This window comes from Notamacropus eugenii, chromosome 2 (assembly GCF_028372415.1).
Source record: "Notamacropus eugenii isolate mMacEug1 chromosome 2, mMacEug1.pri_v2, whole genome shotgun sequence".
Classification (NCBI taxonomy): Eukaryota; Metazoa; Chordata; class Mammalia; order Diprotodontia; family Macropodidae; genus Notamacropus; species Notamacropus eugenii.
Window position 1 is genome coordinate 178,978,102 of NC_092873.1, and position 15,162 is coordinate 178,993,263.

Genomic DNA, 15,162 nt, shown 5'->3' on the forward strand with positions numbered 1-15,162 from the left:
TCCACCAATCAGGGCACAGGCACGTGGCAGCTTTTCAGGCCTGACTGTGGGGTGGCCCGTGCTAGAGCTGGAGGGGAAGTTGATCCTGTATTGGGTCAGGGGGTTTAGGTGAGGTGCGGCGCCCGCCCCCGACTCCTGCCCCTCAGCTTCCCCCAGGCAGGCATCATGAAGCTGCCCACTGCCCTTCCTTCTCCCGTCGATGCCTCGCAGGAAGAAGAGCGACGTCCCGCCTCGCAAGGCCCAACTGTTGTTCCTGGAGCGGCCGCTGGAGGGCCCCAAGCATGACGGAGGCTCCCAGAAGCCCCGCCCCGCGCCTTCCAGGCTCGTGCCCCTGCGGCCGTTCGATCCCGAGATCCTCCCGGCCTGGGTGTCGCCCCAGTTTAAGAAACCCACGGGGAGCTGGCTGCCGGTGGGCCGCAAGCGGCTGCCGCGTCCCTCTGGTCGCCGCCTGCCCTTCCAGCTCGGTGGGTCTGCTCGGCGGCGGCGCTCCCTGCGAAGGGCGCGGTCCTGCTGGTTTCCGCCCTTGACCTTCAAGAGCCTCCAGCCTGGGCTGGGTACGGGCCAGCGTCCCGCTCCCAAGTCTTCCTTCCGGGCGGCCGCCGCCCAGCATGACACGCCGGGCCGGGAGGGGCACGAGGAGGCTCGAAGGCCGCCGACCGTGCCACGCAGCCCCAGGAGCTGCGCCCCTCGGCGGCCGGACCCCCCTGACCCGGAGACTCGTGGCCTGCCCTCGGCCGTGGGCGATAATGCGGATACCACGAGGGACCGAGGGAGGGGGCGCTGCCCCCTCCGTCTGGACCCCCCCCAGACCCCTCCGCCGGGCCAGCCGCCTCTGGTCGTGGACACTCCCGAAGAGAAATACGGACTAAAGGTCACTTGGAGAAGACGCTATCACCTGGTCTCCTACCTTCAGGAGAGAGGGAAGCTCAGATTGAGCCAGATTTTTGTCGCAAGCCCCCTGCTTGGCTCCCCTGCTGAGGAAACGTAAGGAAAGCGCCTTGTCAACCTGAAAGCGTTCTGTAAAGGCCTCGCCATAGACCCTCCCTGGGCAGCTGGGCCGGAGACCTGGGATTTGCCGTCAAGGGCGTTTCCTTGAGGCCCTGAGTGAGAAGTGGGCCCTGACCATGCATCCCCTAAATGGTTAATGGCCCTAAATCCAGACCTCCCTCTGGGTGGTTCCGTTCAACAGGACCTACTGCCTTTCTTCCTTTTTTTTTTTAAATTGGATGCTGCTGCTAACATCTATCTCCTAACCTTTGGAGACATAAAGGCCAATGACATGAAATTATACGAATATCGGTTGGTTTTCGTCGTCTTTCCGGTTCTATTATGGAATATAAAATCCCCTAATCATCAAGGGAAATTACTTTTTTGTTTTCTATATAGACAGAGACTCTTGTGTACATCAGTTGTCCCCTGCCCCATGTCAATTCCTTGAGGACGCAGTGGTGGACTCCTGCTTTTTATCTTTGCATCTCTAGCAGTGTATGGAACACAGTAGGTACTTAATAAATGTTTGTTGAATGCTACAAAGGGAACTGAAAACAAAAACAAAAAAAACCCCGAGGTTCCTTAACTTGCTTCAGATTGCAAGTGAGTAAGCCATTTTTTTTTTTTACATTTTACTTCATGTTAATTATCCAAGTTAAAGGTAATTAATAGCAGCTGGAGGAAAAATAGAACTTATTTCCAACCAAATCTTGCTTGGAGTGTCCAGATGACTTTTAGTAAATGCTTAAAATGTTTGTAAATAAGTGTAGGGAACTGAATGCTGCTGCAATTGGCAGTAGTGAAGCAGCTATTTCATATTCAACAAAATCTTTTAGATGAAAGAGCATTAGGTATCTTTTTTCCCCTTGCCCCCAAATTACCTTGTATTTATTTGTATTTTTATATAAACTTATATGTGTACCTGTTGCTTCCCCCAATAGAACGTGACCACCTTGAGGGCAGAGGCTGTTTCATTTTTTGCTTACTATCTCTACTAACTCTGCTTGGCACGTTATAGGGGCCCAATAAATTCTTTTCTGATAGTTGACATGAATGCCTGAAGAAAGGAAAGTGCCAGCGTGGTAGGTAGAAAGGGTGGCATTTGGGGTGATAGTAGTAAAAATGATCATGATAGACTAGAGAAGTCTCTATGGAGGGACCTGTTGGGGAAGGTATAGGGAACAGGTTGGAAAAATAGTGTCACTATTTGGGAGAAGGTTCCATGGGGTTACAGGAGAGTGGTAGAGAAAAGTGAACTCTTTTGGTTAAAAATCAGAACATCTTTTAGACTTAGGTGACTGAGTCTCCTAAATTTGCTGAGAGTCTCAACATCAAGAAAACAGTGTTCATTTAAGGAAGTTTTGCAAAAGAAATTCTTGTATCAGGTGCCTTTTAGTTTAGGGAAGTCTGACCACCTTATGATGATGCTCTGGAAATATCCGTAGAATAAATTATTGAACAATTGGAAGTGGGTTTGGAAAGACAGTGTGATTTCTTGCTGAGTGTTAAGTGGGGGATGGGAAGTTTGAGAATATCAGTGGAGGTGGGCATTCTCTTGCTTGGAATATGCTTTCTCCCCTTCTTGACCTTCCTTTGTTGAAGTGGCAGATCTAAATGTTGCCCTCACTGAATAACATCTTTGTTGGGTTCGTTCGTGTCTAACATCCTGTGGAAAGGGAGTTGGCACTCCATTGTGGAAAATTTGCTCTTGCACTGTTGAACACACAATGAGAGTGTCACCAAATCCTGCCCGTTTTTCCTTCAAAATACCTCTGATACCTTCTCTTTCCTCCATTTCCCCATTGCCATTATCTCTCCTAAGTAGCTTTCTCTAAATCACCTGCTTTTGGACTGGGTTATTTGCAGCCATCTTTGACGGAGCAATCCTTAATTGAAAAACGACCCCAAACACCAACTGCCGATAATGGTCAGAGAAAGGACTTGGGAACTGATATACTCCTCCCCCTTCCCTTGCTTTAATCCTACCCCTTGCAGTCATCATCCCAAGAATTGACTGGAAAGGGGATCCAGTCCAGCAACTGTTTCTGTTGATGCTGTAGCCACAGATAATGAAGAATACTTTTGCCACCAATATTTGGCATTGTCAAATGGTTCAACACGAGAAACTGATAAAATTTTATAAGTAGACATGAGCCTGTACTCCAAGGACTATGGGAATTTCCATTTGACTTATAGCTGAAACTTCTGTGTTATCTCCCTCATTAGAATATGAGCTTCTTGAGAGTAGAAATTTTCTTGCTTTTTTTAATTAGTGTCCCTTAGCACAGTATAAGCATTTAATAAATGCTTTTTCATCCATTGTGTAGATCCAAGTCCTGGTTCCTCCATGAAGGTTTTCCTTACTTAGTTCTTACTGAACTCCTTTAGTGTAAGTTTGTATAGCACTTGTAGTCTGTCACAATTTGGCATTGTTATTATCATTATTTACTATTGTGTATGTGTGTTACTCTTATCTTCCCAACTAGACTAGTCCCAGGGACCACATCTCACACTTGAGTCTTTTTTGACAATGCTTAGCACTGTGCTTAAGTTGAGTCTAGATAAATATTTGTTGATTCATTGAATTGAAGTTTAAAGTTTCTGTTGCCATTATGAAAAAAAATAAAGCTAATAAATGTGATTTATGTCTTCTTACTTTCTCCTATTTATTGTATTGAAATTAAATTTGAAATTACTTTTCAAAAATTTTGATTTTGTATCATTTAAATAAAATTTTGAGGGAAACAAATAATTTTTGCATTTCTTCATAGATAACAAGATGCTGAAATTGAGAAAATAAGCACATCTGGAAGAATCAGATTTTTGAGTCATCTTATAAATCTTATAAAATTAAACTATAAATGATAAATTAGAAGTGTACGATTGTAAAGATGTCTTTGGACTTACCACCGATACCATAGGAGAGGGCAGCAGATAAATAAGTGTGAAGACCATTCATTGTAGTGATTTTGGAAAATTGGAGTATCCGGTATATTTAAGACTAGGGTGGGAAGCATTAATGGAAGTATTTGTAACCTTAATGGAGGCATTTTGGTGTGATGTATCCAGGGGCAGGTATGTATTTTTGAAAAGGTGAAACTTAGTGTATCTTAGTCCTTGTCAAGGGAATAGAAATTGTAGACTGGTCAAAATATTTCTCTAGAATCATATGGTTCTTAAAGGTGCATGATAGCTGTGGGGTGTATTTCATCTAACATGCCTTGTGAACTCTGTAGGGTAGCAATCTTGTATTTGAATACTGGATGCTTATGGAATGCTACAGAACTGTAATGCTAGGAAATTACTCTTTTACAGGAGGTACATAGCACAAAATAAATGTTATTTGTAAAGCTATATTAAAGGGGAAAAATGCTAGAGTCAAGTAAAAATATCGTCCTTCTCCAGGTTCAGGAATAGGTGAAAAAAATTGTTACTTCACTAAAATTTCCTATAACAGTTCTTTGAGCTAAAGCTATTCTGGAATAAAAAGTTTCGTTGTCAAAATTGCAAATTTCTTGCAAGAGCAAATGTTTTAGATAAGATTGTTTTCTGGAAGAGGGGACTATAATTCTGCTTTTTAAAATGGTAATATGTGTGTGTATGCATATACACATACAGGGTGGTCCTGTGGCATCATGTCATATTTCACAATTGATACTAAAGTTCTTCAGAGAGACCTTGAGAGTGCCCTTGTATCCATCTTCTGTCTGCTTTGTGAGTGCTAATCTTGTACAAATTCTCTGTTAAAAGTGTGCCAGTATAAAAAAAAAGGCATTGTACTCCATAAGCAAAGCAGAATTAGAGTAGTGCAAAGGAAATGTGCTGCACAAATCCAGAGATGTCTCCATCTCAAATGTTCTAACAGACTACTTGTGCCCAATCTGTGGCAGAGCCTTTGGAACTTGAATTGGACTTATCACCACAGCTGAACAAACTGTGTACCCTGACCCCAACATCATAATATCATTAGTACTTTTTTAAAATGAAAGACGAACATACACACATGCATGCACATACCCCCCTACATACAAGGCAAGTGCTCATGTGCAGATCAGAAGAATTTTGAATTCCATTGTAAGAAATGGGAGACGCTGTCATAGAACTATCCAGCATGGCATGCCAGCATCAAGGAAGACCATGTGCTCTATAAGTAAAACAGAATTGAAGTAGTTCAAAGGAAAAAAATGTACAAATTTAGAGACATCGCCACTCCAAAATCTTCACAAGGACTATTTGTGCCCAATCTGTGGTATAGCCTTCCAAGATCGTATTCATCCAATCAGTCAGAGTCAAATACATTGTACCTTGAACCCAACATTTGAATATATTATTTTCAATAAAGTATTAAAGGAATAAAGTAACAACATAGAATTGTGCCTGGTATAGCATGAAGATTCCTGAGCCTACAGTCAAGAGATCAGATTCCAGGTTTGATATTCCCAGCAGTGTGGCTATTATCAAGTTGTTTAACTTCCCTAAGCCTGGGTTTCTCATCTGTAAAATGAGGATAATCAAATTTATACTACCTACCTCAAGGTATGATGTGCAAAGTGAAACCTTAAATTCCTGTGTGAGCAATTAGCCTACAAAAAGGGGAATAGTTTAGAGCTTTCAAAGCAATGATTCTGTTTCAGAACCAAATCTGCTCTGCCAAATCCATCCTAATTGAGGTTTTCCTGAATGTTCTTGACTGTACGTCAGTGTTTTTCAAAGTAAAAGTGTACCCTGGTGTACCCCTGTACCTGGGAGTTAGGGGATGGAGAAGGTGGGAAGGGAGGAGAGAAAGAAGCAGTGGACAAACATGAGATAGTAAGTACAATTTTCACATAAATACATTTTTTTTCAATAAAAGCCAAGTTCAAATAAAATTTAGCAAAAGTAAACCAACCCAACCAATTAATTCTGCCAGTGAATGCAGTGCAGTGACTATTTGATTACTAAATACAGTATACACAAATGAGATTTCTCTCTCTCTCTCTCTCTCTCTCTCTCTCTCTCTCTCTCTCTCTCTCTCTCTCTCTCTCTCTCTTTCTCGTCTCCACATACACACATATAATTGGCCACCATCACTATTAGTTGGTTTAATCTCATAATAGATTAATTAATCCTCAAGTGCTTATGAATGTGAAGTATGTAAATTTAAGTTTAAAAAAAGTCTGTGGAAGTTAAAAGTATTTTGGTAAGTATGGTGTGGCAAGCTGATTAAAGAAAAGGCAGTGTTTAATAAATTGCAGTTACTCAAGAATGTTTATAGATAAACATTTGGAATACTAAACAAATTAAAATTGTCTTAAGTGTATTTTGTGATTTTAAAATATTGAAATAATATCTCTTAAAATGAGGAACTGATCTGAAAGGAAAGTTTTGAGCACCTGGAACTATTACAAGCAAAACAAAAGAATTCAAATAGCTGAAACACAAAAATCCCAAATTCAGAAAACATGATACACTGTATTATTAAGATTTACAAGTGTTATTATTAATAGAGAAAATAGCACTGTTTTTGTTATATGTGAATACTTTAGCCGCATACAGCATGAAACAAAAGTATTTTGAACATGTTGACAAGATAGACTTTGAAGAAGAAATTAGATGCTTTTAATAAGGAAAAGAACATTTTCCCACAAACCATGATTGTGGCATTGGGAAGATTACTTGCATAGTGTAAAGTTACATATAAAATGGACATATTTAAACATTCTTATCAGGAAAAAAATTAATACTCTGTAGCTATTGCTAGAATTGAATGGAGGCATGATGAATCATGTGTAAAGCAGTTTTTACTGGTTGCATTTGCAGATAACAGAGCAGGAATCAAATTGACCATATGTCAGACGACTCTGTAATAGCTGAAAAAGTAAAATCTTTCTATTTTGTATTGCAAGTGGATGCAGTTTGCTCATTTGATTACATATGCGTGCTATGATATGGAAATTTATATTAGGAAAGATTTCTTACATTGTGAATCTATTGATTGTGATGCTATATCAAAAGAAAGTTTCAATATAATTAATTTTTGAATGAAAATTATGTAGAAAGGGATGGAACTCAATGTCAGAACTGAATACAATTCTACAAATTACCAGTTAAAATATGAAAACCCCCCCCATGCAATTAGTATATGTTGTATGCTTCAATGGATAATTAGTTATAACAAGAAATATGAGTGAGAAGCTATCGATTTTTTTGAATTGTTAGGAGAGTAATCAACTTTATTTTAAAAACCACGTAGTTCATTAAAGAGGAATGCTGTTTGTAATATTTATGGGGATATAGGTGCAGAGTGCAGGGTACTTCAATGACAATGTGAAACCGATTAAATTTCTCGTGCACAAATACTTCAAAAGGTATTTAGGATAAAAGAAGAAATTGCCATTTTTCTTAGTGATAATAAAAATGAAGCAAATGTATTTTTAAATAAAATCTTCCTTCTGAAATGTATATTTAGTGAATATATTTGAAAAGCTGAATTTTCTAAATCAGTGCAACATCAGATTTGTTCTCATCCATAAAGTGACTGCATTTATAAAATAAATAAGCTGTAGGTAAATTTATAAAATTATATTTTGATGTATTTCCCTATTAAAAATACTGCTTAGCTAATTTATTAATCATTTCACCAGATTATAGAAGCAATTTTCATTTTCTTTAAAAGATCCAAATATTTCTAAATATAAATGAATAAAGACCTCAGCTTCTATGGACAAATGAGACACTTTTGGCTTAGTCTATATCAAGAAAAAAAGGTCAATATTCTTGTTTTGCAATAGGATAACAAAAAATCTTTTGGTTGGTTGTGAATAAAGAGTTCTCTGTATTATATAAATAAATTTTGCTAGTATTTGAAAGACCTTATTTCTGAAAAATGAGATTTTTTCTTCTGTATTTTATGTAAAATATTAATTTAGTCTAGTGGCTGCAAAAGAATTGAGAAGCAATATCAATTATGTTTTGAGATATTGGTAAAAATACAAATAATATGAAATATACAAGGAAAATGTTCATTTGAAAAAAATGTAAATGCTTTGTGACAAACATAGTTCAGGGTTGGAGATACAGATGTAAAAAAAAAAAAAAGTAACAAAAGCAACCTCTGCGCAAGAAGAGTTTGCATTCTAACTGGAGGAGGCAATACAGAATGATGACCAGGTAGGGACTCTGATTCTGAAAGTTTCAGGGATGATGAAGGGGATAGTAGGGCAATAGACTGACATATCCCATCTAGGAGCAATAACACGTTGATTTGCATAGTTCTAGAACTAGAGGTGGCATCTGCCAAAGTTAGGAGGTGATATGTAGCAAAGGGTAGTTGCTGAGGTAGGGGAGTTGAAATTTGCCCAGTGGCACCTGAACAACTGTTACTGAGAATAACAGATTATAACTGCCCTAAGAGACATTTTTAGACTCAGAAGAGAGGGATATTGTGAGCTTGTACAATCAATAGTCAATAAGCATTTATTAAGCATATACTATGTACCTGGCACTGTGCTAAGGATACAAAGAAAGGCGAAAGACAGTCCATGCTCTCAAAGAACTCACAATCTAATGAAGGAGATAACATGTAAATAATGACATAAAAACTCTATACATACATATATACATACATATGTGTGATATATATGAGATAAACAGAGGGAAGACATGTATAGTCTAGATTATAAGTGTAATAAAGGAAATTTCTAAGTGTTCCATTTACATTTAGGCTCCAAATAGACATTTTAATCTGAACTTCCAGATTAAAATTATAAATATAGAAATAAAGGCAATGAAATAAGACTATTCAGCTGGAAAAGAAAAGTGTCATAACTAGCAGTATGAACAAATATCATGCATTGTTATCTCACTAAGCACAAAAATAAAAATGGAATAAATAACTGCTCAAAAGTCCACTTCAAAGGACTGAGATGATCACAAATAGTAAAGTGGCATATGTGTTCATTCACAGTTCTGAACAAGGAAGGAAAGATTGAAGGAAGGAGGGTGTAGTCAAGCACTGCTCTTAGTGGAGCATTAAGTGGGATTTTGGAAAGTTCCTGGCAAAAGGTAGGATTTTAACTACAGTTTGGAAGAAGCCAGAGAAGCCCGGGATTTTAGCTGTAGTTTGTAGGAAGCAAGAGAAGCCAGGAAATAGAAATGAAGAAGGAGAGCATTCCAGACATAGGAAACGTCCACTGAGTCAGGGAAAGATGGAGGCAGTATCACTGGGTTGCAGAATATGAGTTGGGAAATAAGGTGTAAGAAGACTGGAAAGTGCCAGGTTATCAAAGACTTTAAAAGTCAAATAGGATTTTATATTTGATCCTGGATGTAATAGGGAGCCATAGGAATCTATAAATTAGGGTTGGTGGTAGGGTCAAATCTATGCTTAAATTAAGCCGTGGAGGATGAATTGCAGTGAAGGAAGGATTGAAACAAGACTAACCAGTAGGATGCTGAAATAGTACAAGTGTGTGGAGATGAGGCCCCGTATCAGGTAGGTGGCAATGTCAGAGTGAAAGGAAGGTTTGACAGGGATATTATGAAGGTAGAAACAACAAGACTTAGAAATTGATTTGATTACAGTGATGGGAATGAGAGTGAGGCAGTGAGGATGATGCCTAGGTTCAGGGTGATGATTACTATCAGGCTCTTGATAGTAATAGGGAATTTAGGAAGAGGGGAGGGCTTGAGGGGGATAATAATATCTGTTTTGACCATCTTGATTTTAAAATGTCCATGCGACACCAGATTGGGATGTTTAATAAATAGTTGGCGATGCTAGACTGGAGGTCAGGAGAGAGGTTAGGACTGGATAAAACTGACAACCCTCAGCATAGAGATCATAACTGAATTCAAGGGAGCTGATGAGATGACTACACGTATTTTGTATTCGTTCATCTGTATCCTTTCTCCTCTCTAACCCAGAACGTAGGCTTCTTCAAGAGAACACATAGCCCTAGAGCCTTAGGACAATGCCTTTCATGTACTCAGAACATAATCCTTATTTAATTGAATTAAATAATGTAGTAATAGTCATTCTGATTTAGTGAAAGGTATCTATCATGAGATAGATTTTAAGGAATGAACCTTTGTAATAAATTATACAATCAATATATAGATGAGTACTACCAAGGAATGTAATGTCAGTTAATAAAAATAATTTCTAGATCCACTTTACAGAGTAATGTGTGACACCTATAATAGGCTTTTAGAATTAAAAGTTTACAATGTTAAAATCTTCAAACATTGAAGACTGACACTTTAATTTTTGATTTGAAGTTAATATTATTGTTTTCATTTTTTGGCAAACAGAACACTAAAATTTACTTAGAAATGAATTTTTCAAACTTTTTACTTCCAAAGAATCATGTACACTATGCCAAATTACTGTCAATTCTAAATTGTTGGAGATTACTGTAAATTTCATTATAATTTTATACAAGCAGGGAGTTGTCATTTTCCCTGTTTTGTCATTGGTATGAATATTATATTAATCATTTCCACGTCAAATTTTAGTTACTCAGCAAAATCTATATGCACACATTTACTTGGGTCATGGGTAAAATAGTTTAAAAAAACTTTACAGTGTTGTATAAATGTGTCATAATCATTGTAACAGTAGTAATTCTTAAGGCTGACAAAAATAATACTTTTAATGGTCTGTAATATTTAGGCAATTTTGGCAATATATACTTCTCATTTAGACTACAATTATGAATCATGTCAATTTTGGGGGAATCTGCTCACATTCAGCAGCATAACAAAGAATACTTAATAGAAACTAAAATATCTTTGTATTTCCCTTGCCTTATTGTCAAAGTTGATTACTCCTTCTTTTCTTGTTATCAGGTGGTATTTTTGAATATGTGGAATCTGGCCCAATGGGAGCTGAGGAATTAGCCTTCAGATTTGCTGTGAACACAATCAACAGAAATAGAACTTTACTGCCCAATACCACCCTCACCTACGACACTCAAAAGATAAATCTCTACGATAGTTTTGAAGCATCCAAGAAAGGTAACTCGGCATACTTTTTTTTCTTAATCTTTGTGTTTTTCTAGAGGTAAAGTCTATAATTATGCCTAACAATTTTCTTAACTCCAGTCTGAGAGGACCTCCTTAGAAATATAGACTATTTTGATCTTTATCAAGGACCTCCTTGTATGACACAGAGCAGCAACATTCCAGTTCCACCACTGGCCTAAATGATGTGGATTGATAAACTTTAGAAGCCAACTTCATTTAAGGGCAAAAGAGTATTCTTATGATGGTATAATTTACCAAAAGCAAAACAAAACAAGAACAACAACAAACCAAAAACAAAACTCGGTCTAAACCTGAGCACAAAGAACTTTTCCTCAAAACAATTGATTGAAATATGCAAGTTACAACTAAATTCATACTTCCCATTTGACTTATGATAGGTGCATTGAAATGTTTCTAGCTTTAATTTGATCTCCTTTTTCCCCAAGCCTCTAAAATATCAAAACCACCTTTTCAAAAGCTTGTGAATTCTTTTTAAACTGTCAAGTACTTTATAAATGGGAGCTGTTATATATCCTTAAGTCTGTGTTTTACAGGGTTTTTTCCAAAAACAATTATATTCCTACTATGATCTTAATTTATCTGTTCTTCTACCAAGCATCTCTTGTTCCAAGTGATTTTGTAAAGTTGAGAAAGCTAAAAATTCCATGATATCCTTGAAACTTTGAGAAGAATCTTTAAAACAAACAAAAAGCCAAACTTTAAATATGTATCTTTCATGTCCGTTAAAAAATTATTTGGTTTTTCTTTCTATTAATAGAAGTGGATGCGATGGTAAATTAATATGATACAGTAAAAGTTAATATGCAAGGAGTAAGACAGACACATTTTATGGATATGTACGGAACATTTTATGTGTCTGCATTATTCACAAGTTTGTTGTGAAAAAGTTCTTTGTCGAATATAAAGTACTCTCTAAAATGTGAGCGATTATATAATGCTCCACTGAATTCCTTCTCCAAAGGCATATTGGGATAAAGTAGTAACTTTGGGTCCCTGAAGGCTGTTTCAGAAGAGTGTAAGACACGACAAGTCCTATTTTGCTGGACAGGTTTTGAATGTAGATCAGGTGAAAGATCATGTCTAATGTCTAAAGAGGAATAGCTACTTAGATTCAGTGAGCCTTATCTTGAGGCTGGCTGCAGGTGAGTTTTGGGGGTTATATCAACATTTCAGCATATAAAAAATTTCAACATATAAAGAACATTTATACGGATATAGAAGGGTTGTAATATGCATTGGTGGAGGGAGTATTCATACCAATAAAATAATAGATTCTTGAAGTATTGAAGTAAATAGTATCATTATATTTGAATTTCATGTTCTAAGGCTTCAGTTTTTGAAAAGAGAAAAAAAACATTAGGAATGTGATGGAGTGAGAAATGATCTTGGACATAAGGTGACCTGGGTTCAAGTCCTACCCCTGATATATACTATGTGGCTCTGAGCAAGTTGTTTTCAGTACTCTAGGTACTATCCAATATCATCAGATGCATAGAAGGTATTAACTTGTTTTGGCAGAGGGAGTTTCCTCATCTGGGAATCTTCTGTATGAGTGAAACCCCAGGTCTAGTCACCTTCCAAATCCTTAACTCTATTTAATTCACACACCTAAACATAAAAGAACAAGAAAGAATTCACATTTTTTAGCTTATTTAATTATGAAAATGACATATTTTTATAGATCTTTGTAGCTTGCAAGTGCTTTGCATTCATTAGGTCATTCTAATCTCCTGACTAATGATATAGGTCAATAAGAGGTATGTGGGGTAGATGACTATTACAGATCTTATTATTTTTATTTTACAGATGATAAAATTGACTCAGAGAAATGTGTCTTATTTATGGTGACACAGGGATATATATCAAAGGGATAATTTGAACCCATTTCTTCTTGGCTATAGGTCTAACATTCTCTCTACTGTGCTGCAAAAATACTGAGTAATGAACTTGAGTTTCAACATTGCTATTTCATTAAGTAACTAGGTAGATTTTGCTTTCTAATGATAAGTATTAAGGTAATAAACACTTCAGGAGGAAATGGGCTGTTGTAATGTTGTATAGCTCAAAATCATTTTTGTATGGATTTTACCTTTTTTAAGTGGCTATGTTTAAGATACTTCATAAACTTGTGATGGAAATAGTCCTTTAAATGAAAGTGTTTATTGCTATTTATATATTCTTGTGTTAGTCCAGACAAGCTCCTCAAACTATGCTTATTAGCATTAATGGGAACTGTGTGAAGGGCCCATGTTTCAAGGTGAAAATGTGTCCTTTTGTTTGTAGCCAACTACTGTTTATCAAAGTCTACATTTTGTCTGCCCTCAGAGTTCATCTCTTTATGAATGTGAAATCATTTAACACATTTCAAAACCACTTTTGTGTGATGGAAGGTTTGGAGGGCTGCAACCAGAGGTTAAAGGTTACATTGAAATGGTTATAATTGTCCTCAGGGTTACGATATCAAGCTTACACAGGCAGGCTGCAGAATTTGACTAGTGACATAGGTCATGATTATTTCCATTAGGGAGATGTAAATGTAAAACATGTTTAGACCAATTAATGCTAGAGAATACTGAGTGTGAGTACAGATGAAATATTATTGGATCCTTTAAAATATCTCTCCTTTAAATATCAATCTCATGGCAGGCCAGAATATTATCAAAGAGAAAATTATGCTGTCCTGAAAATACTTAAGAAAACCAGAGCATCAGGGGATGAAAACATCAGATTTTCAAAATACTAGACATCACTTAAAACCTTTTTCAAGAATTCAAAATTCACTGGCAATAAATTCCCTTTCTTGATTTTTGCATGAATTTAGTCTGATCACAAATAAAATCTCAATCCTGACTTTAAGAGGGAAGGTAGAATTAAATTTCATCCCATGGACCTCATTTGTACTGAGTTTCTGCTGATTAAAGGTGCATGGGTATTGATGATTAATATAGAGGATAATATAAGAGCCCAGTATAGCACTGTGTTTGAACTCTGTGGGTACTCCATAAATACGAATGGACGCATATGAAGAGTTTGTAAAAATAATCCAAATACTACACTAAATATCTTTATTCATTAATACAATTATAATATATTTTAAATACAAATAAATAAGTAGCTCCAAAGTTTTAAAAATTTTATCTTATCTTTTCACCCTATATATCATTTCTAACAGGAAATGTGAATCATGTCACTCTTTGGGTGTACCTTTTGATATCTAAAAATTCAGCCTCTTAACTAAAATATTCTTATACTAATTTCTTGGGGATATCTTTATTAATATGCTGATCTATAATATTTTCATCCTTTCTTAGCTTCCGTTTTGTTAAAAATCTGGCTGATTTTCAGTCTGCTTAAGGTTTTCATTTATACCAATCAATAAGCATTTATCAATTGTATATCATTTATTAAATGCTTACTCTCTGTTCTAGGCAGTATGCTAGGTACTGAAAATCCAAAGACAAAGCAAAAACAAAACAAAACAAAAAAGGAAGCAGCAATTCTTATTTCTTCCTGAGCTTATAGTGAATGAATTCAAATAGCTTGAAATCTCCTTGTGCCAGTTACTTAGTGGATCTAGAATCTAAAGGTTTACAGATTCAAGAAGTAACTCATATACTCTTATTTTTTGGAGAGTTGTCTTCTTCCACTCCCTCCTCAGTCTTTCTCTGTTCCCTTCCACTTACCATTCCATGGTTTCACATTATCCTTAGATCACTATCGTAATTCAATTTAGCATTTCAAACAAACCCAAATTCCCAACAATATGTGGGAAATTAGTCTACCCCAAATCCAGGGCAATTGGAGCTTTCTTGCTAAAGATTAGCAGTGCTGCAAAATTACTCACTGTAGGGTCTGACTTATTTAGATTGACCTTCTATGTATCCTTAAGATCACTGGGTAGTTGCTAATATCCAACCTTTATTCTGTGCCTTATGACTGAGACTGTATATCAATTGATGTTCACTTGTATCTGCTGGAGGGTTTTAGCAGTGGAGTTTTAGCAGCAGCCTTTTGACTGTTCCCTTTTGAATTTACTGTCTAAAATGAGTATGTTATTTCAAATTTAGGGCTGTTCTCAGAAAAATATACATTTTATATACACACTCATATATATGTGTAATGTATACACATGTCTATATGTACAGT

At 36.7% G+C, this 15,162-nt stretch overlaps 2 protein-coding genes across 2 annotated transcripts in view; both read left to right on the forward strand.

Moving 5' to 3' along the window:
• Nucleotides 1–15,162, forward strand: part of GRIK2 (glutamate ionotropic receptor kainate type subunit 2) — a 791,214-nt gene that overhangs the window by 259,529 nt on the left and 516,523 nt on the right. The window contains exon 3 of the mRNA XM_072642936.1: nt 10,819–10,986. Coding sequence (XP_072499037.1) covers nt 10,819–10,986 — 168 coding nt within the window. The remainder of the gene's footprint in view (nt 1–10,818; nt 10,987–15,162) is intronic.
• On the forward strand, nt 32–3,631 carry LOC140526584 (RAD9, HUS1, RAD1-interacting nuclear orphan protein 1-like). Its single transcript, XM_072642933.1, has one exon. It carries the CDS (start codon nt 200–202, stop codon nt 986–988), a length of 789 nt encoding a protein of 262 aa, XP_072499034.1. The 5' UTR covers nt 32–199; the 3' UTR covers nt 989–3,631.